This window comes from Acomys russatus, chromosome 25 (genome assembly GCF_903995435.1).
Source record: "Acomys russatus chromosome 25, mAcoRus1.1, whole genome shotgun sequence".
Lineage (NCBI taxonomy): Eukaryota > Metazoa > Chordata > Mammalia > Rodentia > Muridae > Acomys > Acomys russatus.
Genome location: NC_067161.1, coordinates 9,425,676 through 9,448,969, shown reverse-complemented (window position 1 = coordinate 9,448,969; position 23,294 = coordinate 9,425,676). Strand labels below are relative to the sequence as shown.

Here is a 23,294-nt window from a genome sequence, read left to right as displayed (position 1 = left end):
GGAACACACCAGCCCTGTAGCCTGGTGCTGGACAATTCCCACAGGTCAAGACTGCCCGGGTAAGAAAGCTGTCTCTGCCAGCTCCTCCACAGCTAGGGGTGGAGATCAGAAGTGACTATAGATGGGCTACTGGTTGGTGTCAGCCAGGAATACTTCATATGATCAGAAATGAGCCCCCGCCAACTTGCATGTAATTTTATTTTCCAACAAACAGCACATTTTCTAGGCACCCCAGACCTCACCTGTAAGATCAAACCTTAGTGGCACCTGCATGTGCGGGACACACACTCGCCACACAGCCCTGCATGGTCTGGGCCAAAGCTGTCTACCAGCACGGGGCCTTTCCACCAGGATCTGGGTGCTAGGCCCTTCATCCTCCCTCAGGGCTGGCCCAAGTTGCCCTAGTGGGGCCCGAAGTCCTGTCCTTCTGTCCACAAGCTGCTTCCTGGGCTGGTCTTGCTGTCCCTGGGCTGCCGCAGCCATCTCCTCACTGCCCTGTCTTGCATGGCACATAACTTCAGGGTGGATCCATCACCCAACGTCAGAATCTGAATAAATTTGTTTTTTAAAAAAAGAAAGAAAGCCTGCTAAGAAGGGGACAGAAAGGGTAAGTGGTCCAGGGCACCCAGGGGCATGTGGTGGATACTCTCACCGTCCCTCCTGGCTACGGTTCCCGCCATTTCTTCCCATTCAGCATCTGTAGTTTCTCCAGGCTCTGTGTTACAGAGCATAATGCCTGCCCTAAGGACAGGGCCAATCAGTGAGTGTTCTGTGGCCAAGTCTCAGGAGCAGGGTAGAAGGGAAACTCGGGGCACCAGGAGGAACAGGTGACCCAGGAGTCTGAGCTGACTAGGTATGGCCAGGTCTGGGGTCAGGTCTCAGCCTCAGTCCTTGGAAGACTTACCCATCTCATGGACACGGTCTTCCAGGGCCCCTGACAACTCAGGGAGGCTCAAGGCCTGCAGGGGAATAGGCCAGCCCTTGGAATCTGTGGTACAGAGGGAGGGTCCTCGCTCACTGCTGATGCATAAGTGAGCACATCAGGGATGCCTCTCATGCTTATGCCTAACTATCACTTAAGGCTCAGCCTAAGTAGAGCTGAGCCCTGGGAGCTGCAGCCACCCAACTCCACTAGTGGTCTTACAGACAAGATAGTAAGCCATGAGACAAAGGTCCTTACACACTTGCCTCCTACCCCCTAAGTGTAATAGTGTATCTCTTGTCACAGTGGGCTTATTCTGGGGACAGGGTTGCCACTGTGACAGACATGCAGAGCCCACTGGTTGGAATTGAGCTTAGAGCTTCTAGCCCACCCTTGCCCTAGTCCAGAGCCAGCCTATTGCTCTTCTTACCTGCTGGGAGAAAGGGTGAGCTTTGGGTAGCTTCACTGGGGGACTGGTCCTGCCTTACTCGAGCTGACAGCTCAGTTTGACAGGCCCTGCAAGTCATATGACCAACTGTTAGTGTGGAAGAGGCCCTGCTGCCAGTCTAAACCATCAGAGTAAGGAAAACCACCTCAGCCCTGTAGCCGCCCAAGAAGCCCCACACTAGCCAGCTGGAAAGATAAACAGATCTACAGCCTGCATTTAGTCAAGCCTAGGTCTGCACTCGGGGACACAACACAGTCCCAATGACTGGTTTCCCCTACTTCCCACCTGCTTAGACGATTAGAAAGAGACAGTGACAAGTATGTGTGGGTATGTAAGCCCACTTACCGCAGCTGGTCCAGGACAAGGGCAGCATCCTGGGCCAGGGTTTGGGCCTCCTGCAGCTGGGCGTGGATGTCCTTTCGGGCACTATCATGCTCCAGGAGGCAGCTCTCTACTACAGCCCGAAGTTCCTGCTCCTGGGACACTTGGCCACGCAGGGCGTCTGCCTCCTCGCAGCACTGCAAACAAATACCAGGCTAGAGGGCCTAAGCCAGGAGGCCAAGGCCCATACTTGCATGGAGTCTGTTAGGCTGCCTGTCTTCCTCTCCCCAGCCTTTTGTAGGAATGACTCCTTTGGCTCTATCCTACAGCTTGCAGGTTCTGTGGAGGGCTCTTCCCACCTATATTCATATGACTTTTGACTGTTCGATGTACCCCTTTAAGTCTCCTGTCTCCTGATGAAACCACCTCCTCTGCTATAAAGGTGTGATTCTAATTTTACTGCCGCCAGGGCCCACAGCCCACCTAGACCTCCCCACTTACTTTGTGCAGCTGGATGGCGAGCTCCTGCATCTCAGCCTCCAGCCGGTCAGCATAGGCCAGCTCCAGGGCATCACTAGGTGGGCGGGCACTGCTGTGCCAGCGGGCAATGGCAGAGGTCATCTTTCTTTTGGGCCCAAACAACCTGAAGGTGAATCAGAGGGTGCATGTTAGCTTCTATGATGTGCATGGCACCTCCACTAAGGCCAGTCTCTAGGGAACACCTAACTGAAGGAAGAGGTACAGAAGATCCTGGGGCAGAGGACAGAAATAAAGAGTGTCCAAAGAGCCTCCACCATCACTGGCTCCAAGCTTGGACAACTGGGTCTATGCTCTCAAGGGAGATCTCCAGAATCTCTCCCCTCCAGACAAGTGCACTGAGAGTCCACCTTGCAGCTTGGAAGTCACTGCAGGCTTTGATAGTAGTGCAGCCAGCTTAGGCTAAGCTCAGCACCACAGAGCAACAGCTACCCAGACCCAACATGCAGGGAGCAGGGTAGGCAAGGCAGACCCTGTCCTGCCAGTACCAAGCACAGAGGTTCTGGTTATTGAGGGCCACTGCTCTAAGTCACTCATTCACTCTCTCCTGAAGAGATGGGGCTAGGAGGATGACCATGGGTCTAAGGGGCAGGACCTCTTCTTTCTTCATTCTCCCCATGTAGGGAGCCAACAATAAAGACTAGTACACTGAAAAGTACCTGCATGCTCAAAGCACTGGTGCACATGGAAAGTGGGCATGAGAGTTCAGGATCATCCTGGACTACATCAATGTGGCTTGTCTCAAAGCAACTACAGATGGGAACAAGTTAGAGTCACTGCATGTGCCTAGGGAAAGGGGCAGGCTCTGTGGAGACCTCCAGGTTCCAGCCTCCAGCTATTCCTCTGCACAGAAGCAGCCAACAGGCTTAAAGTCCAAAAACAGACTGCAGATCCCAGGAAAGGGGGAGATCCTGACTTTGATTGTTACTACTTAATGAGACTTAAATGTCCATTTTCAGCAACAAAACTAAAAGACAAGAAGTAGAGTATAGCTCATTTATGGAAAACCAATCACAGAAGTTCCAAGAAAGCCCTGCATCACACCTGCTAGACAGCCCCCTTAAAGATAATCAGAGAACTAAAAAATGATGTCAAAACACTCAATACAAAATGGAAATACAATGGAGAAAAATGTAAAAACATAAGCAAAGAAGTATGCTAACTGAAGTAAAACCTCCCAAAGCAGGTAGATGCAGCCCTGGGCAGGCAAAACAGGAAACCAGCAAACTGGAACACAATGGAAACTCAGTCTGAGGAAAATAAAAGATTGAAAGTCGCAAGGAGGGGCTGGAGAGATGGGTCAGTGGTTAAGAGCACTGGCAATTCTTCTACAAGACCCAGGTTCAATTCCCAGCACCCATGTGGCAGCTCACAACTGTCTGTAGCTCCAGTTCCAGGGGATCTGACACCCCGGCACAGACACACATGCAGACAAAACACCAGCACACATGAGATAAAATCAAAAGAAAACCACAAGGAGAGCTCAGGGTCACATGGGGCCCAATTCCCTCCCGTGAGTACCTCAGGAAGACAGTAAGGGCAGATGGACAGGGAGAGCTAGCAGCTAGAAATGTCCACACTTGATGAAAGACATGACCATCCATGAAGCCCATGAACTCCACAGATGATGAATGCCAGGACACAAAGCCCAACTAAAGACATACAGAATCCTGGAACAACAGAAGAAAAGCAGCTTGTTCCTGGCAGGGATCTTCAGTCAAAGTACCTGTATATTCTCATTCAAAACTCTGGAAGGCTGAGGCAGCCAAAGTGCCAAAGCAAACAGCTGTCACCGAGAACCCTTTACCTGGCAAAACTGTCCTTCCAAAGTGCAGGAGAGAGTCAGACATTCCCAGATAGGCAAACACTGAGGGAGCCCTGCAGAAAGCAGGACACCTGCCGCACCAGAGCCACCTAGGGGAGAGCACTTCAAGGTGAGAGCCACCCATGAGGAGTTACAGCAAAGGCACAAACTGCAACTTTGTATATGGAATGTTTTAAGACAAAGGCATATTACATAGTTTGGATTTTATGTTAAAAGATTTTGTATCCAAGCTTTTGGGAAATAAGAAATAAGAAACCTGTGCTCTAAAACTGTAACAGTTATCATGAAAAAATAATTAAAAACCACAACAAGTGAACTGACAAAAACAAAGCCCAAAGGTCCAGCATACTGCAGAGCAAAGCCATCTTGGGAGCCATGTGGGCACAAAGGTCAACTTGAAAGAAACCGTCTGTCTAGACAGGCTGCTCATCTGCCCTGCTGGAGTACAAGCTGGAAGGATGGCTGAAATAATGGGGGGAGGGGCAACTAGGGGACTCACGTGATGCCAATTTCCTTCAGGTCACTTTCAGTGAGGGTCAGGAAGATGCGCAGGTCTACATCTTGCTCCTCAAATACTTGCAGGTACTTCAGACACCCAATCTGTTCCAGCAGCGTGGCAAGGTCCTGGGGGGAGGGGGAAGACAACTGGGAGCCCTAGGGGCCAGGAATGGAGAACTGGTGGTCTCCCTATCCTGACCCCAAGCTTGACTACATCACCTATACTTCCCTTTCAGCCCTAGTGTCCCCAGCAGGGAGAATGAGTGCTGATATAGCTACAGACTTGAATTCAGGAGGGCAGCTGGGTAGTGGTGGCGCACGCCTGTAATCCCAGCCCTCAGGAGGCAGAGGCAGGCAGATCTCTGTGAGCCCAAGGCCAGCCTGGTCTACAAAGCAAGTCCAGGACAGCCAAGGCTACACAAAGAAACCTTGTCTAAGGGGTGAGAGGGAGTGGGGAAGAGGGAAGAATTGAGGAGGGGGCTCAGAGCAAGTCCATGTCTGGGGACATTGGTTCCCGCTCAGAAAGGCTCTGCCTATCTCAATATCCTGCTGACCTTGGTACCACTGTCTGTTGCATGGCCATCCTTGGGCTTATCCTGACTCCACCTGATCTCAGTACTATTCCTTCCAAAACACCACTTGAGGGGGTGCCTGGTGATGGCAAACGCCGTGCAGACTAGATGGCTATTGATAGCCCAGGCTGCCTACTGGGCCTGCCAAGTCATCTACTGCTGAGCTCAACTGTTCAACTTTTCAATACTAGAATTTCCAGTTTTCATTTCTGCCCATGCTTGGTGGCGCACGCCTTTAATCCCAGCACTCAGGAGACAAAGGCAGGCGGGTCGCTGTGAGTTTGAGGCCAGCCTAGCCTACAAAGCAAGTCCAGGACACCCAAGGCTAACACAGAGAGACACCCTGTCTTGAAAAACAAAAACAAACAAAAAAAGATGGAGAAAAAAATGTTCTAAGGTTGCTCCTCTACTACTTTCCTCAAGAAACAGCTCTGAGCTGGGCGTGGTGGTGCACGCCTTTAATCCCAGCACTCGGGAGGCAGAGGCAGGCAGATGAGGCAGGCAGGTGAGTTCAAGGCCAGCCTAGTCTACAAAGCTAGCCCAGGACAGCCAAGGCTAACACAGAGAGACTCTGTCTCGGGGTGGGGGGCGGGGAGGCGGGGCGGGGGGAGAAACAGCTCTGAGATCCCAGTACAACTAGTAACCTGCTTGGAGAACTGAGAGGCGCACCTGTGTTCCAGGGCTAGGACCCTGGAAAAGGCTTCAGGCAGTGCCAGCCCAGTTTACAGGCTGTTAGGGAGCAGCAGGGCTGGGACTTCGGCATGTGTGCATCAAACCCTCAGCTGCTGACCTATCACCACCAGAGATGATGCCTCACCAGCATGGCCCACAGTGAGGGTGCGGCTGCATTTTTGCTAAGTGCATACCACATGCCATTACTTTGTCCCCAGCTCATGAGCATCCAGTTACTACCTCCCTAAGCTTGGGAAGGCCCAGAGAGCCAGACAGCAAGGGAACAGATGGCCCCTGACCATGGAAAGAAAAAGATACCAACCCTACAGCTGGCCTGCTTGCTGTTTATCAGGAGTCAATTCCCAGGCCTTGTGAGAGAACCCAGTACCCTTTCTCCTCTCAAAAGTGCCTGGCCTGTATATACAATATGTATATATTGTATATACAATAAATGACCCCAGCACCCCCATCCCAAAGTCACAGAAGTGCCATCTCCGTAAGCATGCAGCCATCAGGTTCTCAAATGGGCTTACCTGGGGTCCTGAGTAGGCGGGCTTCTCAGCTTGGGATTCAGACCCTGGAGTGCAAGCAGACCCTGTGCTAGAAGGCCAGTGACTATCACTGTTGCTGTAACGACACTTATTCTTCAGATAACTCTTGGTTTGTTTGCGAACCGAGCTTTTGCGAGCATGATCAGAATCCTGCAGTGAAAGGGGTGTGTTGGGAGCAGCCCCTGCCTAGCCCTAACCCTCTGGCTCCTTCACCCATGGCAAGGGTGAGACCACATGTGAAATCTACATGACTTACCTGTAGCTTAGGCCCCCCCACTCAAGGTTCTGAGTCCTCCAGGCATGGTGTAGACACACATTAAACATTCACCCTACAGCACCAAAGGAGGAAGGAGGGAGAGGAACTTTTACCTCATTGCTTTCTATGGAGGCTTCACTGCTGAGTCCCTGGGCTCTTAGTAGGCCATCACTGCTGCTGCTCCTCCACACAGGCCCAAGACTGGCACAGAAAGTGGGTTCCTCTGGTAACGGAAAACACCTGATGACAGGTCTCACCAGTTAGGCTGCCTGTGTTGTACTGGCTCATTCTCACTGCCTCTTGCACATCTCGGCACTGCTTGTCTGGCCTGGCTCCATCTCAACCCCACACTGTAGGGTGGGCAGAACGTGTGTGTGAACCATTTCCAGGTCACAGCACATGCCTCTTGCTGGGAAGATTGCCTGGAAACCCTTGGACTGACACTGAGTATGGAATGCCTCCTCAGCCTGTGGGAACCCCGGACTGGGATGCTTGCCCTCACCTGCCCATGGCCAACTCTGGCTTACCTCACAAGAACTGGGGCTTTTTCTACCTCTCCTCTATGGGAACGCAACAGGACAGAGGTGCATACCCCGGCTGCTGCTGCTGCTGCTCTCCACATCCCGCTCATTGATGGGGGAGGTGACATCTCGGTAGCAAAGGCCCTCGCCTTCCAAGATGTTCTCATCACTGCTGGTGAAGGTCACATAGCCCCGAGGAGGAACTTGCTCTGTGTGCAGAATGGGCACGTGAGCCCTCAAAAGTGAATGAAGAAAGCACCACCCCTCTTAGGGCTTTTGGGGTGAGGGAGCCCCACAGCTACCACTTCATCTCCTTGCATAGTAAGTAACTTGACCATGCTCCAAGAAAGATTAGTTTGCATATCACAGAAAATGAGCTTACATGAGCCCAGGACAAGGTCAGTCCCCTTAGCACCTATTTTCTTAGGAACAGAGTGGGCAGTAGCAGGCTGGACCTATAGACCTCAACTGAAAGGTTATCTGGGCACATTTAGTATAAACCCCCAAATTGACATGCATACCCCCATCCACCAGATGTCTATGTAACTATGGAGGATTTTTTGTTTTTTGTTTTGGATGGTGTTAGGGATGGAATCTGAGGCTTTATGTGCTAGGAAAGTACTGTACCAGAGCTCCAACCCCAGCCAAAGAAAAATCTGCCTGAACAGAGAGGGAAACATTTTGACCTAGAAATAGACAGTGCCGTAAAAATTCCTGTAATCCCTGAATGTGTTTGCCCATAGAGAGCAAAGAGCTGGGGTGTGGCTGTGGTGCAGTGCTCCCCTAGTATTCACAGAGCCTTGGGCTCCCATCCAGCACTGTGAACAACAAACTCCAAATCCTCCATGCACCATGGCATACACCTGTAATTCCAGAATTCAGGAGGTAGAAGCAGGAGAACTTTCAAGTCCAGATCAGCCCAGGCTATGGAGTGAAACCCGGAAAGGAAAAGGAAGGAAAGGAAGTAGAAGAATGTGACCCATATTTGCAATCCCAGCTACTCAGAGTCAGACTGTGGGCAGAGCCAGGACAGCAGGACTAAAGTCACAATGTTATGACATCTATCCAGTGAAAAGGAAAATGCAGAGAATGAAACCAATTGTCTTGAGTCAGCAGTGACTCCTGGAGCCGGTCACTAGGGCGATTCTAAGCCTCACTCCTATAGGACCCAATCCTATTGTAGTCTGAGGCCGGAGACCCATGCCCAGGGCAGCCCTGCACCCATCCAGTCAGTCTTGGGAGGGGATACCAAAGAGCTCTGGGAACTGTGCCTCTCACCACAGCTGGTCTGTGTCTTGCCTCCAAGTCCAATAGCTGTGATCCTGGCCAGGGCACGAGGTCCCTCATGGATGCTGAGGCCCTTCTTTCGACAGGGCCTCTGGCGCTGAGGAACAGGCCAGGACTCATCTGAAGAACTCAGATCTTCATATTTTTCTATAAGTCAGACATGAAAATTAATACAGTTGTTCAATGACCGTACTTGCCCACCCTGAACTCTCAGGCGATGTGTCTGTGTGTGCTTCTTGAGACAATGAGACACGATGCAGGCTCTCAGGCTGGCCTCGAGCTTTTAGCAGTCCTCGTGCCTCTACCTCTGTAATGTTGGGGTTATGTGTATATGCCACAATACACAGTTTAATATGCTCTTAAGATTTTATCTTTAGTTGTGTGTGTGTGTGTACGTGGTTAATTTTGTGTGAACGTGTGCACAGGCATGATGGGATCCACAGAGGCCAGGAGGCACTGGGGTCCTCTGGAGTTAAAGAGGTTTCTGAGCCCTGGATTTGCGTGCTGGGAACCAAGTTCCAGTCTTCTATACCTGGGTATATCTCTCTAATGCCTAGGGGTCAATTTGAGTCTCCCAGAAACTACAGCAAATGCAAGGAAAACAGAAATACAATCAACAGATGACAGAACATAATTCATATTCACACAAGTAGAATATTTAAAATCACTGACTAGTAGGTGACAAAGATGGCATCATAAGATGGGAAGATGAAGAATTCTCTGGGCAGATAAGTTAGAATAAACTGATAAAATTAGAATTCAACCAATTTAAAAAGGACTTTTAGCTGGGCACAGTGGCGTTTAGATGCTGATGTAGTGCTCTGGAGGAACAATGCACCAGGGAAAAGGACGAGTAGGGTTCAGGATATACTAAACATTTGCTCAAGAGAATCAAAGAAGGAAAAAAAAAAAAAAAAAAAAAAAGCCAGGAACAGAGTACAGTCAAAAGTGTATCTGTAGGGGTAACAAATGAATGATCACACCTTGAAAAATAAACAAATAAAAGGAATATCAGAATCAATGGAAACTTAGTTTTCAGGGTTTTTTTGTTTGTTTGTTTTTGTTTTTTCTTTTTTTCTAATAGAGGGTTTCTCTATGTAGCCCTGGTTGTCCTGGAACTTGCTCTGTAGACCAGGCTGGCCTCGACCTGACATTTACCTGCCTCTGCCTCCCAGAATGCTGGGATTTAAGGCACGTGCCACCATGCCTCCTGGCTTAACTTTCTTAATATGGTGAAAGGTATAGACACCTTCCCCCAGCCAACCTCAGGCTAGGTTAAGGTCCAAAAGGATGTGCACTAGCTAGAATGTTTAGCACTGTTCTAGAGGCATTGGCAACTGAATAACTCAAGCACGAGAGCTGACAGGCAGAGAGTCTAGACAGGCTGGCAGCATGGTAGCACACCTGGAAACCCCTGAAGAAGCAATAATGAAACTTAGCCAGACAAAATCAGTTGTGGAAATACCAAGAAGATGAAGGAAAATAACTGTAGTGAACCCATCTACAAGAGCAGTGAAGATGATAAATACCTCAAAATAAATTAGCTACAGGGCACTGGGGCAGGGGCCGAGCTTCCGTGTGATGCGGCCCTGTGACCCTGGATGTGCTCTACTTCCTGCTTCCTCATTTGCAAAATGAACAGGTGCAAGAAATATTTTCAGCCAGAATGTATTCAACTAAAACCAGAGCCTTGCTTTAAATGGGGTGTGGGTAAATGGAGGGGTGCAAAGATACTATTAAATCATCCCTTATGTGATTTGCAAAAATAAATAAAAAAATAAATAATTTAGTTACAGACAAAATACATGAGGGAAACTGTAAGCCTTCCTGAAGCCCCAAACAGTACCCTGAAAACACACACATACCCTATGTTCTTAGATGGGACAAGCTGACACCATAAACAGAACATTTATACAGTCCCTGTAGTCCCCTTGACATGTGCTCAGTGGTTTTGAGACTGGGTCTATGTTCCCAACTGGTTTTGAGCTTGCATCCTTATCCTTTGTCTCTCAACCTAAAATTCAGAGATGGCAGCTATACACCATCACATATGCCTTTTCTATCATCCTAATTTAAATATTAACTTTTTAAGGAGCAGGACAGATTGACACTCAAGTTCATATAGAATAGTAAGAAGCAATTACTGAGGAAACACTGACAAGTCCTAATCAACAATAAAACACATTATAGGCTGGGTGTGGTGGCACACGCCTTTAGTCCCAGCACGTGGGAGGCAGATGCAGGCGAGTCTCTGAGTTTCGAGTCCGGCCTGGTCTACAAAGTGAGTCCAGGACAGGCAAGGCTAACGCAGAGAGTCCCTGTCTCAAACAAACAAACAAACAAAAAAACACTATAAAAGCCTCTGCTCACAGGGTGCCTTTAATCCCAACACTCTGAGGGCAGAGGCAGAGAAATCTGTAGGTCCAAGGCCAGCTTGGTCAACAGAATGTATTCCAAGACAGCCAGGCCTACACAATGAAACAACTCCCTGGTCACACTGTGGTTTGGGTATATGGACACACAGACCACCAGAACCTAACTCTAGGAAGAGACCCGAGAAAGATGGAAATTCAGGGGGTGATAAAGCTGCTGCATCTAGCCCCCATGTCAATCAACCTGCATGAAGCTGGCACAGCTGTATGAGCATTTGGAAAAGAGAATCAGCTCCAGGCTTCACACCACACTAAGAGAAACAACGTCATTGGATCAGACATATAAGTGTAAAAAATGAAAACATGCAAATGCTACAAGGGATATGACCACCAGGACTCCGGGAAGAACTGGTTATGACGCAACATCTAGAGCAACAGAGGACAGCTGATTATATAAAGGTAAAAGATAACTAGCACAAGATTGTCAAAGCCAAGAACAAAGGAGTGTGTCTCCTCCCCTCTTCCTTAGGCTCCACAGCCTGTGCTGTGCATGCTATCAGCTGGCAGACACTGCTCTCTGTGGTAAGCTCTGCTTGTCTCTGGCCCTAGCCCTTGGACCCGAGTCTCAGCTCCACAGTGGACCTAGTAAGAAGAGAAGGCCTCCAGGCAAGACTAGTAGAAGCCAACTTGAGCAAAGCAAGGGGGTTTAGGGAGAGCTTTCTTTGTCACCTGGCATCCTTACTGCTGAGGGTTGCCCTGACTCCATCACGACACAGAGTAGATAGGTACCTGGGCTTCGGTAGAGGCTCTTGGGCAATGCAGGCGAGTGACTGTCCATTAAGGCCACAATCTTCATGTGACCATACTGCCTGGCCAACATGCGGGCCGTGGCTCCATTGTGGTCTCTTGTGTCCATTTTGACTCCCTAAAAAGGTTCACAAAAGAAGCGTCAGAAATTGCCCCAGCTCAGTGGACTGCTGGCCCAGAGGGATGAGAAAACAAAGTAGGTTTATGTCGCCTCCCCTGGTTTGAGGTACCAGTGGGGTGAGGTACGGGTGAGGGGGCTAGTGACTTTTTCTGTCTCCTTCACAGCAGGAAAGAGGGCCAGAAAACCCATCACCAAGAACAGCCACCAGCCCATGCAGCTGCAGTCACTCTCCCCTTTTGAGCACTGCCTGTCAGATGGAAGGAGACAGAAAGCAGCTGGGACCTGCAGGCAGAGGTCCACCTTCACCCTCCACACCCACTATGTTTATCTTCTGAAAGGGAACCAGTCATTCAGCCCATCCTCAGAAAGAAGGCTCTATCCTCCAAAGTGAAGGTGACATCTCTTGTCCCCTGATTTTGTGAAGCAGGATGTGGTCAAGAACCTCTTGCCTCTCCCTCCAACTCTTGGTGTTACAGGTGTGTACCACCACAGCTGATTGTTGAAACAGGTTCAGCTGTGTATCCAGGCAGGCCTTGGACTCACAATCTTCCAAGTGCTAGGATAACCTAGCTGAGATTACAATTTAGGTTCGCTGAGGTGGGAAGACCCATACTAAATATGGGAAGCAATACAGTACGGGGTGGAGGCCCAGGCACTAGTGTTCATCTCTCTCTGGGACTCTTGTTCATTTGTGTGTGTGCTCGTTTGTTTGGAAACAAGGTTTCTCTGTGTAGCCCTGGCTACCTAGAACTGCTCTGTAGACCAGGCTGGCTGGCTTGAAACTCACAAAGATCTGCCCGTCTGCATCCTGAGTGCTGGGATCAAAGGCATGCACCACAACCCAACTCTCTTTAGGCTTCTTGACTTTGGACAAAATGTGACCAACTACTTCCAGTTCTTTTTGTTTGGTTGGTTCCCCACTCCCACCCCCCCCTCACCCCCCCCCCCCCCCCCCCCGAGCCAGGGTTTCTCTGTGTAGCCTTGGCTGTCCTGGACTCACTTTGTAGACCAGGCTGGCCTCGAACTCACAGCGATATGCCTGCCTCTGCCTCTCGAGTGCTGGGCTTAAAGGTGTGCACCACCATGCCCGGCACAGAGCCACCTTTTATTTTCTAAATTCCTTCTGATTTGCCCTCTAGAGCCTTGGTGGCCAGCTTCTGCCATGCTATTAGACTGTGTGGCTAAGACTTTAAAAGGAGCAAATTTATTGGGCTTTTATAGTTTCAGAATAAGGTTCCAGTAGAATTAAGAAACTACCCACAGGATGATAGTAGCACATGTCTTTAATCCCAGCACTTGGGAGGCAGAGGCAGGCAGGTTTCTGTGAATTTGAGGCTAGCAAGGTTTATAGAGGAATTCCTCTAGGACAGCCAGGGCTACATCAGATGCTAACTCCACAAACCAAACATCAAGAATAAATGACAATGTGTACTGTTTCCCTTTGGGGCTCTAAGGAAGACTCCTGCTGTGGACACTGTGTACAAGTTCTATGTGGACACAGATTCTCAGTTCTCTTGAATAGACCCTGGGAGGAGAAGTGCTGAATGCTATGGTAATTCTAGATGTACCTATTGGAGGAATTACCAGACTGTGTCCACTTCAAAGTCCATAGAGGTTCACGCTTGACACTGTCACTAACCCTAACCCTCCCTTCCTCCCACCCTGGTCATGCTGCCTGGTGGCACAGCCTGTAACCAGCTACTCAGGAAGCTGAAGCAGGAGGATCAAGGGCCACAGTCCTCCTGGGCTACACAGCAAGTTGGAAGCCAGTTTGGACTACTTAGAAAGAGCCTTTCTCAAAATAAGACATCTTGAAAAGGCTGAGACTGTAACTCAGGGACAGACAGACAGCTTGCACATCACATGCAAGGACTGGAGCTTAATCTCCGGCACTGGAAATAAAAAGTTTCCTATCATTTTAAAGCCTCATGATAGCATGCTCAGGAAGCCAAAGTAGGCAGATCTCTGTGAGTTTGAGGCCAGCCTGGTCTACAAAGTGAGTCTAGGACAGCCAAGGCTACACAGAGAAACCCTGTCTAGAAGAAAAAAAAAAGTTTCCTACAACTTTTAAAGTCATTATAAATAAATAAATGTGGGTCTTTATTTTTACTCATCACTGTACACTCTTCAATGAAAATGGACTACTGCCTACACAGGGTAGCAAGATAGCTCAGTGGGTAAAGGCACCTGCAATTAAAGCCTATGATCTGAGTTCAATTCCTGGAATCTACTTCACGGAAGAAGAAAACAGACTCCCAAAGACCTCTATTCCACACATATACAGGTGCGTACATACAGTGCGCTGACTATATAGGTTCCTATGTAAAAGAAACCCTGGTGAGAGTTTATAGTTTCATCAGTGACTCCCATTTGCTGTGACCAAACTATAAGGCAGTAAATAGCTACTTACATGATTCAAAAAATATTGTACAATTATCTCATGGCCAGAGGCAGCTGCTTCCATCAAAGGAGTGAATCCATATTCAGGCTCCCTGCAAGAGGACATGAGATAGACACTTAGCAGAGAGGAGTTAGACAATAAACAAAAACAAGCCAAGACTCCTACATGCAGAGCAGGGTAAGGCCTGGGCTCTCATGCATATAGAGCTGCTGAGGTACTGGGACCAGGGAGGCAGCTCAGTGAGTAAGGTGCTTGCTGCACAAGCACAAGCACCAGGACCTGAGTTTGACCCCAGCAACAAGTAGAAAGGCAGCTGTGGTTGTGTGTACTTGTGACCACAGGGCTAGAAGGAAGAACAGGTAGGTCCCAGGCCAGTCAACTAGCCCAATGTGTGAACCTAAATCCTAGCAAGAGACCCTGCCTCAATAAAAAATAAAAAGGTGGGTGAGTCTCAAGAAATACCCCCACTTCTAGCTTCTGCACACACATCTACCCATCCGACATTCGCCTCAATTGCACTCAAGGAAACTAATGTGGTGAGATGGGAACAGTCAACAGGGCTGCATGAGCTTTACTAACGCCTCTGGTTCATTACGGTCCCGTAGACCAAGCTCTCTCACCTTCCGTCCCTCAAGGCCATTCCCACCTCATTCTAAATCCCCACTTGAATCATGCTCAAAAAGCAGCTCCTGCTGGCCATGGTGGAGCACGTCCTTCATCGCAGCACCAGAAGGCAAAGGTGATCTCTGTGAGGATAGCCTGGTGTACATGAGTTCCAGGACAGTCAATGCTACCTGAAGAGACCCTGCCTCAAAACACATACTAACTGAGCAAACCAGCACTAAAAGCAGCTGCCTGCTCACAGATGCCGGCGTCCCTTCCCACCTACCACGCAGCCCCAGAACTGTTTCTGATAAGCCCATCTGTGTCACTCTAACACCGCTCTCTAACACCCTTCACTGTTCCTCATTCCCTGCTGGACCAGAAGCCAGGAGCCACACAAATCTGCCTCTCAACCACTCTAAGACACATACTCTTCATATTTTAATGTCTCTCAAGTTAGAATGTATCTTAAAGTCATCAGACAAGCTGAATTTTAATTAGCATTTTTTTCTCCCTTAGAGTCATCCAGAATTACATTATGTCTTCCATTGGGTACCATGAGCCAGAGTTGTCATGCCAACATCAGCTGGGGGCTCAGCTGGTATGTGCTGTCAAGGGGATTCTTATATAACATGCATCTGATCACAGTAACTCCATCTTATGAAAGTCATGATGGAGACTGGGGAGATGGCTTAGTGGGCAGAAGCACCTGCTGTGCAAGCCTAGCATGAAACAGGAAGTGGAAGGGTAGAAATTGAATCTCCAGAAGCTCACAGGCCAGCTAGCCTGGCATTCCCAGCAACTGAAAAACCATGACCCCAAGAAGGTGGGAAGGCAAAGGACTAACACCTGAAAACTGTCTGATCTCCAAGCATGTGCTTCAGCACATATGCATCTGCACCCTGCCACATGACACATGAAAGGTATGCACTCTGTCACACATGATAAAGGCAAGTAAATGGGCTGGTTGGTCATGATGAAACTGGGGTGTGACTCGGTTGACAGGATGCTTGCTTAGCATAAATGAGGCCCAGGGTTTTGTTGCCATTAAACACACACACACACACACACACACACACACACACACACACACACACAGTTTTCAAAGCCTCATCTCCACGATGAAGACCAAAAAAATAAGATAAGAAAGAAAAGGGAATTAGCATTGTTGTATATCACCCAAATACCATTTTTCAATGTCCTGACATGGGCCTTGAGACCTCAGTTTTCAGATAAGTGCTCTGATGCCTGACAGAGATGCACAAAGTCCTATGCACAGGATGATCCTGCCTCCTTGCTTAGTGCTGGAAGAACGGCCCACTCCTGTGACCACTTAGCTGCAACAATCACCTCACGTTGGCATTGGCTCCGCTGTCCAGAAGAAACTTGACCATCTGCTGGTGGCCCGCACTGGTGCAGTGGAAGAGTGCAGTCCAGCCCTGGATGTCCTTCATCTCAAGCTCTGCACCTTGCTTCAAGAGAACAGTGAGGGTTATGCCCCAGGGAAGGGTGCATGGGAAGCACCCACTGGGCCTTCAGCCAAAAGATTCTTAAGTGATTACAGGAGCACATGTGTACACTGTGGCCCACAGCACCTCACATCCTGTCAGAACAACCAGGAGTATCTGGCTTTCTGGGCCTACACCCTTCCCCCGCATAGCTCACCTGGAGCAGAAAATAGGCAATGCTCTCGTTGCCGCAGCTGGAGGCCAGCATCAGCGGTGTCTGCCCTTCTGGGGTCGGCACATTCACACTCACCCCTGCCTCAAGCAGCAGGTGAACGATGGTATCGTGTCCAATGTAGGAGGCGTACATCAGCGGGGTCCAGCCACCACCATTCTTTTTATTCAAATCTAACTCTCTGCTAAAGAAACACAGGCTGTGATGGATATGCCCAGCATCTCACACGTGGGCTTCATCAGAGCCAGGTGCCTGGCTGACCTTCCAGAAAGCGTTAGTCACTTGCCCCAGGAGTCCCCAGGTGCAGAGAAAGCAGGCAGGAGCATTCCCATCCTCTGCCTTAGCCTCTTGTGATGGTTACTCATGGCTGTCAATTTGACAGGATCTGAAACCAACTAAGAGATCTGCATGGGTCTAAGGAATCTTCTAGATTAGGTTAATTGATGTGGGAAGAGCTAACCTAAAAATAAGCACCACCATCCCATGGCTGTGGTTACAGACTAAATAAAAAAAGAGAGCAAAGCACAAACACTCATCTGTCCCTGCTTCCTAATGCAATGTGACCAGCTGCCTCACTCTCATGTCACCAAGCGTCCCCTGCCACAACAGACCATTCTCCTCAACCAAGTTAAAATAAGCTCTACTTTCCTTAAGCTGATTTTGTCAGTATTTGTCATAGCAACAAAAAAAGTGGCTAATGTGGCATGGACTACACACTTTTACTCACAGCACTTAGGCGGCAGAGACAGGTATGTCTCTGTGAGTTCAAGGCCAGCCTGGTCTTCAGAGGAGTTCCAAGCCAGACAGGACTATATAATAAGACTCCCATCTAAAAACAAAACAAGAGGGCTGGAGAGATGGCTCAGAGGTTAAGAGCACTGCTTGCTCTTCCAAAGATCCTGAGTTCAATTCCCAACAACCACATGGTGGCTCACAACCATCTATCATGAGATCTGGTACCCTCTTCGGGTGTATATAATAAATAAATAAATCTTTTAAAAAAATAAAAACAAAACAAGAGGAAAAAAGGGAAAGTGACTAATACAACCATCTCTACTTTAACACTGTCATCTGTCTTACCATCTCCTAGACAAGGCCAACAATTCTTTTTTGTACCTACAGCAATACCCACCATGCTCAAGCAGGGGAGTTAAGCAAGGTCTGGTCATTTCTCCCCAGTTACAACATCCAGGAAGGAGTTAGCTGTTGGCACACAGTAGACTAGGGATAGGTAGCTGGTCAAATACCTTACAGCACAAAGGACCCACCACAGAAAAGACTAACTGGCCTAGTTTATCAGTAGAAGTGAGGCCGAGACACCCTAAGCAGCCAACAAATCAATAACCAATCTGTCTTCAGAACTGTGCAGAGGGGCTAAGGGAAGAGAAAGGAGCTGAGAACAAGAAACATCACTGCCACCAGCTTTTCCTGTCACCTCATCATACAGAAAAACCTGTCACCAGAGTACTCTATTTTCCTAATTATAATTCTGGGAATGTTCTTTCAGTCAGGAAAGCAGAGGGGAGGGGCTCTCAGACGTTAAAGCTCAGGGATGGCTGCCTACTCCAAAGAAGGTACAACTAATGCCCAGGCCTTCCCCTTCACAGTTCTTGCCTCCAGTGATGACTGGCAACAACTGATTCCTCCTGTGGGGTCCACATACCACCAAGAGCTCCTGCCAACTCTGGAATCTGGAATGGCCTAAAGCCCTGCCTGCAGCTACCTCCAGGGTCACTGGAATGACTTGGCAACCAGCACTGCCTCCCTTCTTGAGTGGCAATTCCACAAAGGGAGCAGTGGCAAGTGCCTCCGCAAAGCTAACAACTACCTTCCAGGCCCTGTTCTCTGAGACCAGGCCCAGCCTGGGCCTCCATGAGTAAGTCTGCTTCTCAATTGGGCCCATACTCCAGTGAGAGCACAAAGCTGCCCCTCTTCTCTTTGGGCTGCTCTGGGGCCATGTTTTTAATAGGACACTCAACATGAAAGAACGTGAGAGATGCCCGAGAATTACAGCAGGAGTCTTGGCGACCCTGTGAAGACATGCTGACTATAGACCTAGCCGCCATCCCAGAGGCCAGCAGGTAAAGGAGCCCTACAATCTGCTCTAGATTGAAGAGCTCTCATACTCTACTGGCCAAAGACAACGGATGGCCCTGGTGCTTCATGAGGCTTTGCTCTGGCTCATCAGGAATTGAGAGGGTCCAGGGAGGTCTGCGTCATCATCTCACCAAGCTCCCAAATGAACCCTAGCAAACTTAGGTATAAAGTGTGGCGGAGACCCTTCGGCAACAGAACCTTCAGACCACACGGACTAGGAGATAGGCTGTGCTATTAATACTCATAGGCACATTGTAACGCTGGCAGGTGGGCAGTGAGGACAGGAGGCCAGCCTCTCACCTCTGTGCCAGAGGGGAAAAGAAAGCTGAAGAACCACAATGAAACTACAGTCGAGGGCCGAAGTGCTGGCTTTCTATCCTTAGCATTGTTTTTTCTGGGTTTTTCTAGTCAGAAGAAACCCCCAAATGACTCTGGTTCAAGTAAACTACAAATTAGTTTAGAAACATAGACCACAATGTAAGTTTTAAGCATCTTTCTTCTCAGAATCAAAAGTGCCTTTTTTCTAAGAGTCTAACATGAGCCATCAACAACACCTGAGCCAAACAGGGGAGCCTACTTGATATGTATTAAAGACCTTGAACACCAGCCTGTAGGAACTGAAGCCACTGAGATGCTAATTAGCACGTGAGATGAAGGGATGCTCTCCCAAGGCCTCTTACCGCTGCACACACTCCTTCACCACCTCATACTGGCCAATAGAGGCAGCTGTGTGAAGATCCAAGGGGACATCCAGCTCTTCTCGGCTGACCTGTGCACCAAGCCCATGCCACATGGACAAGCTGCGGTTCAGAAGCTCCGGCTCGCTGGCTTCATCACTGAGCTCAGACATGGCTGCAGAGGGAGGCCCAGGGGTTAGTTCTTCCTCCCTGGCTATTCCAATGATGAAATACTCCTACTGATGGCAAGCCATCATCTCATTCCTAACTGAAGCCACTCAGATGTCTTAGCCTTCTTCAAATAGCAGTGCCATCACACAGCCACTGGTAAGCTTTCGGCCACAGAGAACACGGATCATCTGTGGAACCAGTAACTGATGTACCCGCTGCACGGCACGCCACAGGTTATACCTCAGATTCTCCAGGAGCCTGATGGTCTCTCCACTGCCAATAAACAGTGTCAGTCGGGTTACTTAGCACTACTTGCTGAACTTGGGTGTGCAGCAACTTGTAGCTGTGCCTAGCTTCCCCAGTCCCTAGCACCTCACTAGCAGACATGCAAGACTAAAGGGCTGAGGCTACAAACACATGGAAGCTGGGTGTGCTGGCATGCCTCTGTAATCCCAGCACTGGGAAGGTGGAACAAAGGCAGGAGGATCATGAATTTAAGGGCAGCCTGCAATACATAACAAATTTAGGCCAGCCTAGCTACACAGAGAGATCCGCTCTTAATAAAAGGGAGGGACCCTGAAAGATGGCCCAGGGGTTAAGAACTTGTATAATTGCTCTTAGAGAAGACCCAAGTTCAGCTCCTTGTGCCTATGCTCTTCCAACATCCTGTAACTACAGCTCCAAAGCCACACTCCTTTCTGGCTTTTTTTTTTTTTTTTTTTTTGGAGACAGGGTTTCTCTGTGTAGCCTTAACTGTCCTGGACTCGCATTGTAGACCAGGCTGGCCTCGAACTTACAGTGATCCATCTGCCTTTGCCTCCTGAGTGCTGGGATCAAAGGTGTGCGCCACCACGTCCTTTCTGGCTTCTTGAGGATCTGCATTCATACATGCATACACATAATTTTAAGTCTTTTAAAACAAGCCATGGCAGGAGAGATGGCTTAGCAGTTAACAGTGTGTACTGCAGCCGGGTGTGGTGGTGCATGTCTTTAATCCCAGCAGTGGGGAGGAAGAGGCAGGTGGATTTTTATGAGTACTGGGCCAGCCTGGTCTACAAAGAGAGTCCAGGACAGCCAAGGCTACACAGAAAAACCCTGTCTTGAAAAAAAAAAAAAAAAAAAAAAAGAGTGTGCACTGCTCTTACAGAGAAGCTGAGTTCAATTCCCAGCATCCACAAGGCAGCCCACAACTACCTGTAACTCTAGCTCCAGGGGATCCAACAGACTCACATGCACATGTCCACACACACACAAATACACATATACATAATTTAAAACAAAATTAAAAATTTTAAAGTTTGAAGGGAAAAAAAAACATAAAAGCTAGGAATAGCGTGGCTGAGCACTTGTATATCCACAAACCACACAGGTGGCTACGTGTGGTGATGACTGACTTAATTATGGCACTTAGGGGTGGAAACAGGATTGTGAGTTTAAGATCAACCTGGGAATGTGGGTCAGTGCAGGCCTTTGATCCCAAGGACTCAGGAGGCAGAGGCAGTAGGATCTCTGTGAGTTCAAGGCCAACCTGGTCTACAGAATGACAAAGTGAGTTCCAAGACAGCCATGGCTACACAGTAAAGCCCTATCTCACACACACAAAAATAAAAATAAAAAAATAAATATAAAAATAAAACCAGCCTGGGATACATAGCAAGAACTTGTCTCAAAAAAGAAAAAAGAGGGAGAAAAGGGAAAGGGGAAAAGGAAAAGTAGGACAAGGGGGAAAGAAAACCCTTAGCAGACTACAGAAGCAATCCATGATGTCAAGCCATGTTACCTGAGCAGCAATCCACCTGTGCAGCCTCTAAGTAGGAAAGATGAACGCCACAAGGATGACAAGCGTATGATTGAGACCTTTATTGTGGGCAATCCTACTCAAACCAAAGCCTCGCCATTAACTTCCTAGTAGATTCTGAAGTCTAGGAGCAAGGGAAGCTAGCACAGAACAGGGAGGGTTCTGGGACACAGGTCCGGTGCTAGAGCACTCGCCCCACTGCATAAGGTCTTGAGTCCCATCCCTAGCATGGCAACAAAATGAGGGGTGGTGATGGAGAAGAGATAACGGCAGTTTACAGTCCTCAGTTTTGTGTTCTGCTCTCACCTGTGTAAATGGCCACTGTTTTGTTTTGAGACAAGTTCCCAATGTGAAGCCCTGGGTGGCTTAGAACTCGGTTTGTAGACCAGCCTGGACTTGACCTCAAAGATACATCTGCCTTTGCTGTCATTATGTGCCACAACGGCTAGAGAAATGGCCACTGGCACTGCGCACCTCAAGTGGCAGAACCTCTCCAGGATTGTATCACAGTACCCTGGCCAAATTATTACTCTGAGGCTGGAACTGGTCCCAATCTGACCCAACAGAGCCAAGAGCAGTACAACAGCTGGGTGAAAAGACCTATGCTTTGGCATTGAGCCCACCTGGGATACAGAGTACCAACAACCATACTCAAGAGCTCTGGCAAACCCAGATGGTACTAACTTCCTGCCTCGTAAGCACCCTAGCATTCTTCTGTGTGGTGACTGCCAAAACAGACAAAGTTGGGCCTGGCAGCATAACTTTCAGATGGAGGCAAGAGGGTCAAACCACAAGCCAGCCTGGGCAACTTAGTGAGATCAAAGTTCTTAAAAAGTAGAAAGGTGGTGGGCCGGGCTCAAGAGGCGCACACCTGTAATCCCAGCACTCGGGAGGCAGAGGCAGGTGGATCTCTGTGAGTTTGAGGCCAGCCTTATCCACAAAGGACAGCCAGGACTATTACACAGAGAAACCGTCTCGAAAAACAAACAAAAAAGTAGAAGGATGGTTGAGGATATAGCGCAGTGATAAGCATCATATATAGCTTGCAAGGACGAAAGTTTTATTTTTAAAAGATTAAAAAAAAAAAAAAAAAAATAGGACAACCCCCAAACTACTAATAGGTGGGACAGTCTGCCCTGTAATGAGTGGTATGTGTGCGCTGGTGAGGTGAAAACCAAGGCCTGCGTTCTGGAAGCACCAGCTTCTCACGCTGCAAAGCCTGAGTTCAAGTAGTGTCTGACCTCACAGATGACACCCTATCTCAATCAACAGGGTGGACACATGCTTCCCCCTATGGGGACACATCAGCAGATTAGCAGAACACCGGAAGAATACACACCTGTAATCCCAGCTCTTGTGGGTGGGGGAACAACACAGAGACGGGAGGACTCTGAATTCAAGACCAACCTGGGATACAATAGATGCTTTACTCAAAAAGATACAACCCGCCTGCGTAGTGGCACAAGCCTTTAATCCCAGCTCTTGGGAGGCAGACGTCCGTGAGTTCGAGTCCAGCCTGGTCTACACAGTAAGACCTCCTCATCTCAACTCCTACCAGCCCCCCCCAAAAAAAAACTATTCGAGTAAAATGTTTCTATGTCTTCTGCACCTCGCTTCCAGAATTTCTGTAGCAGCACTGATATGTCATTCTTTTTTATAAAGCTTTTTAAATCTTCTAGAAAAAAAAAAAGTCCATCCTGGTGACAATTGTCACTCCTTCAAGAGCTCCGTCAAGGCCTCGAGGGAGGCCCTGTAACCCAAAAGTGCGACGCGGCTCGGGCCTCAGTGGGTCCCGGCGAGCGTGCACGACCGCAGGCTCCCGTGCGGCTGGACACTGGCAGGGGACACTTCGCCTGACTCCTCAATTTAGCACCAAGGAGCCGGGCCTGCGTCCCCAAACCCTGCGACAGGCAAGCGCCAGGGCTGGCCGCCGGAGCGGACGCAGGACGCCTCAGGCGCCGCCACTCAGAGGGCCCCGCCGCGGCCCGGCCTACCTGCAAGGAAGGCCTCAGGTTCCCGCGCCACCCTCCGGCAGCAGCCTCACGCTCCCACACCGGCCAGCAGCCCCGCGCCCGGCCCACCCCGGAAGTAATTGTAGGACGCGCGGAGCACCCCGGGAAGAGGACGGACGTCCAGGCATTGACCCGCCACAGCAGC

General features: G+C 49.1%; 1 protein-coding gene across 10 annotated transcripts; it reads right to left on the bottom strand.

Moving 5' to 3' along the window:
• Positions 1–15: 15 nt before the first annotated feature.
• Anks3 (ankyrin repeat and sterile alpha motif domain containing 3) lies at positions 16–23,232 on the bottom strand. Of its 10 annotated transcripts, none has more exons than XR_007833115.1 (17): positions 23,132–23,232; positions 19,172–19,343; positions 16,380–16,578; positions 16,065–16,186; positions 14,121–14,202; positions 11,572–11,707; positions 8,402–8,557; positions 7,195–7,332; positions 6,716–6,825; positions 6,329–6,496; positions 4,553–4,677; positions 2,193–2,334; positions 1,716–1,888; positions 1,353–1,438; positions 905–959; positions 653–741; positions 16–548 (listed from the first exon to the last, which is right to left on the bottom strand). XR_007833115.1 is itself a non-coding variant. In XM_051168455.1 (17 exons), exons 2-16 carry the CDS (start codon positions 19,339–19,341, stop codon positions 665–667), a joined length of 1,968 nt encoding a protein of 655 aa, XP_051024412.1. In that variant the 5' UTR covers positions 19,342–19,343; positions 23,132–23,232; the 3' UTR covers positions 16–548; positions 653–664. The 10 variants fall into 10 exon arrangements, 8 of the variants coding, with proteins under 8 accessions (XP_051024412.1, XP_051024410.1, XP_051024411.1 ...); XR_007833116.1 differs by having other exon boundaries at positions 653–736; XM_051168455.1 differs by having other exon boundaries at positions 905–988.
• Between the last annotated feature and the right edge of the window lie 62 nt (positions 23,233–23,294).

What these genes read in the sequence shown, in the direction of transcription:
- Anks3 (XM_051168453.1), bottom strand. Translation starts at nt 19,341, where the DNA reads ATGTCTGAGCTCAGTGATGAAGCCAGCGAGCCGGAGCTTCTGAACCGC. An exon ending in CAGCAGCAGCAGCAGCCGGG is followed by an intron (nt 6,826 to 7,194) that starts GTATGCACCTCT and finishes TTCCGTTACCAG; the next exon opens with AGGAACCCACTTTCTGTGCC. An exon ending in TCGCCATCCAGCTGCACAAA is followed by an intron (nt 1,889 to 2,192) that starts GTAAGTGGGGAG and finishes ATTTGTTTGCAG; the next exon opens with TGCTGCGAGGAGGCAGACGC.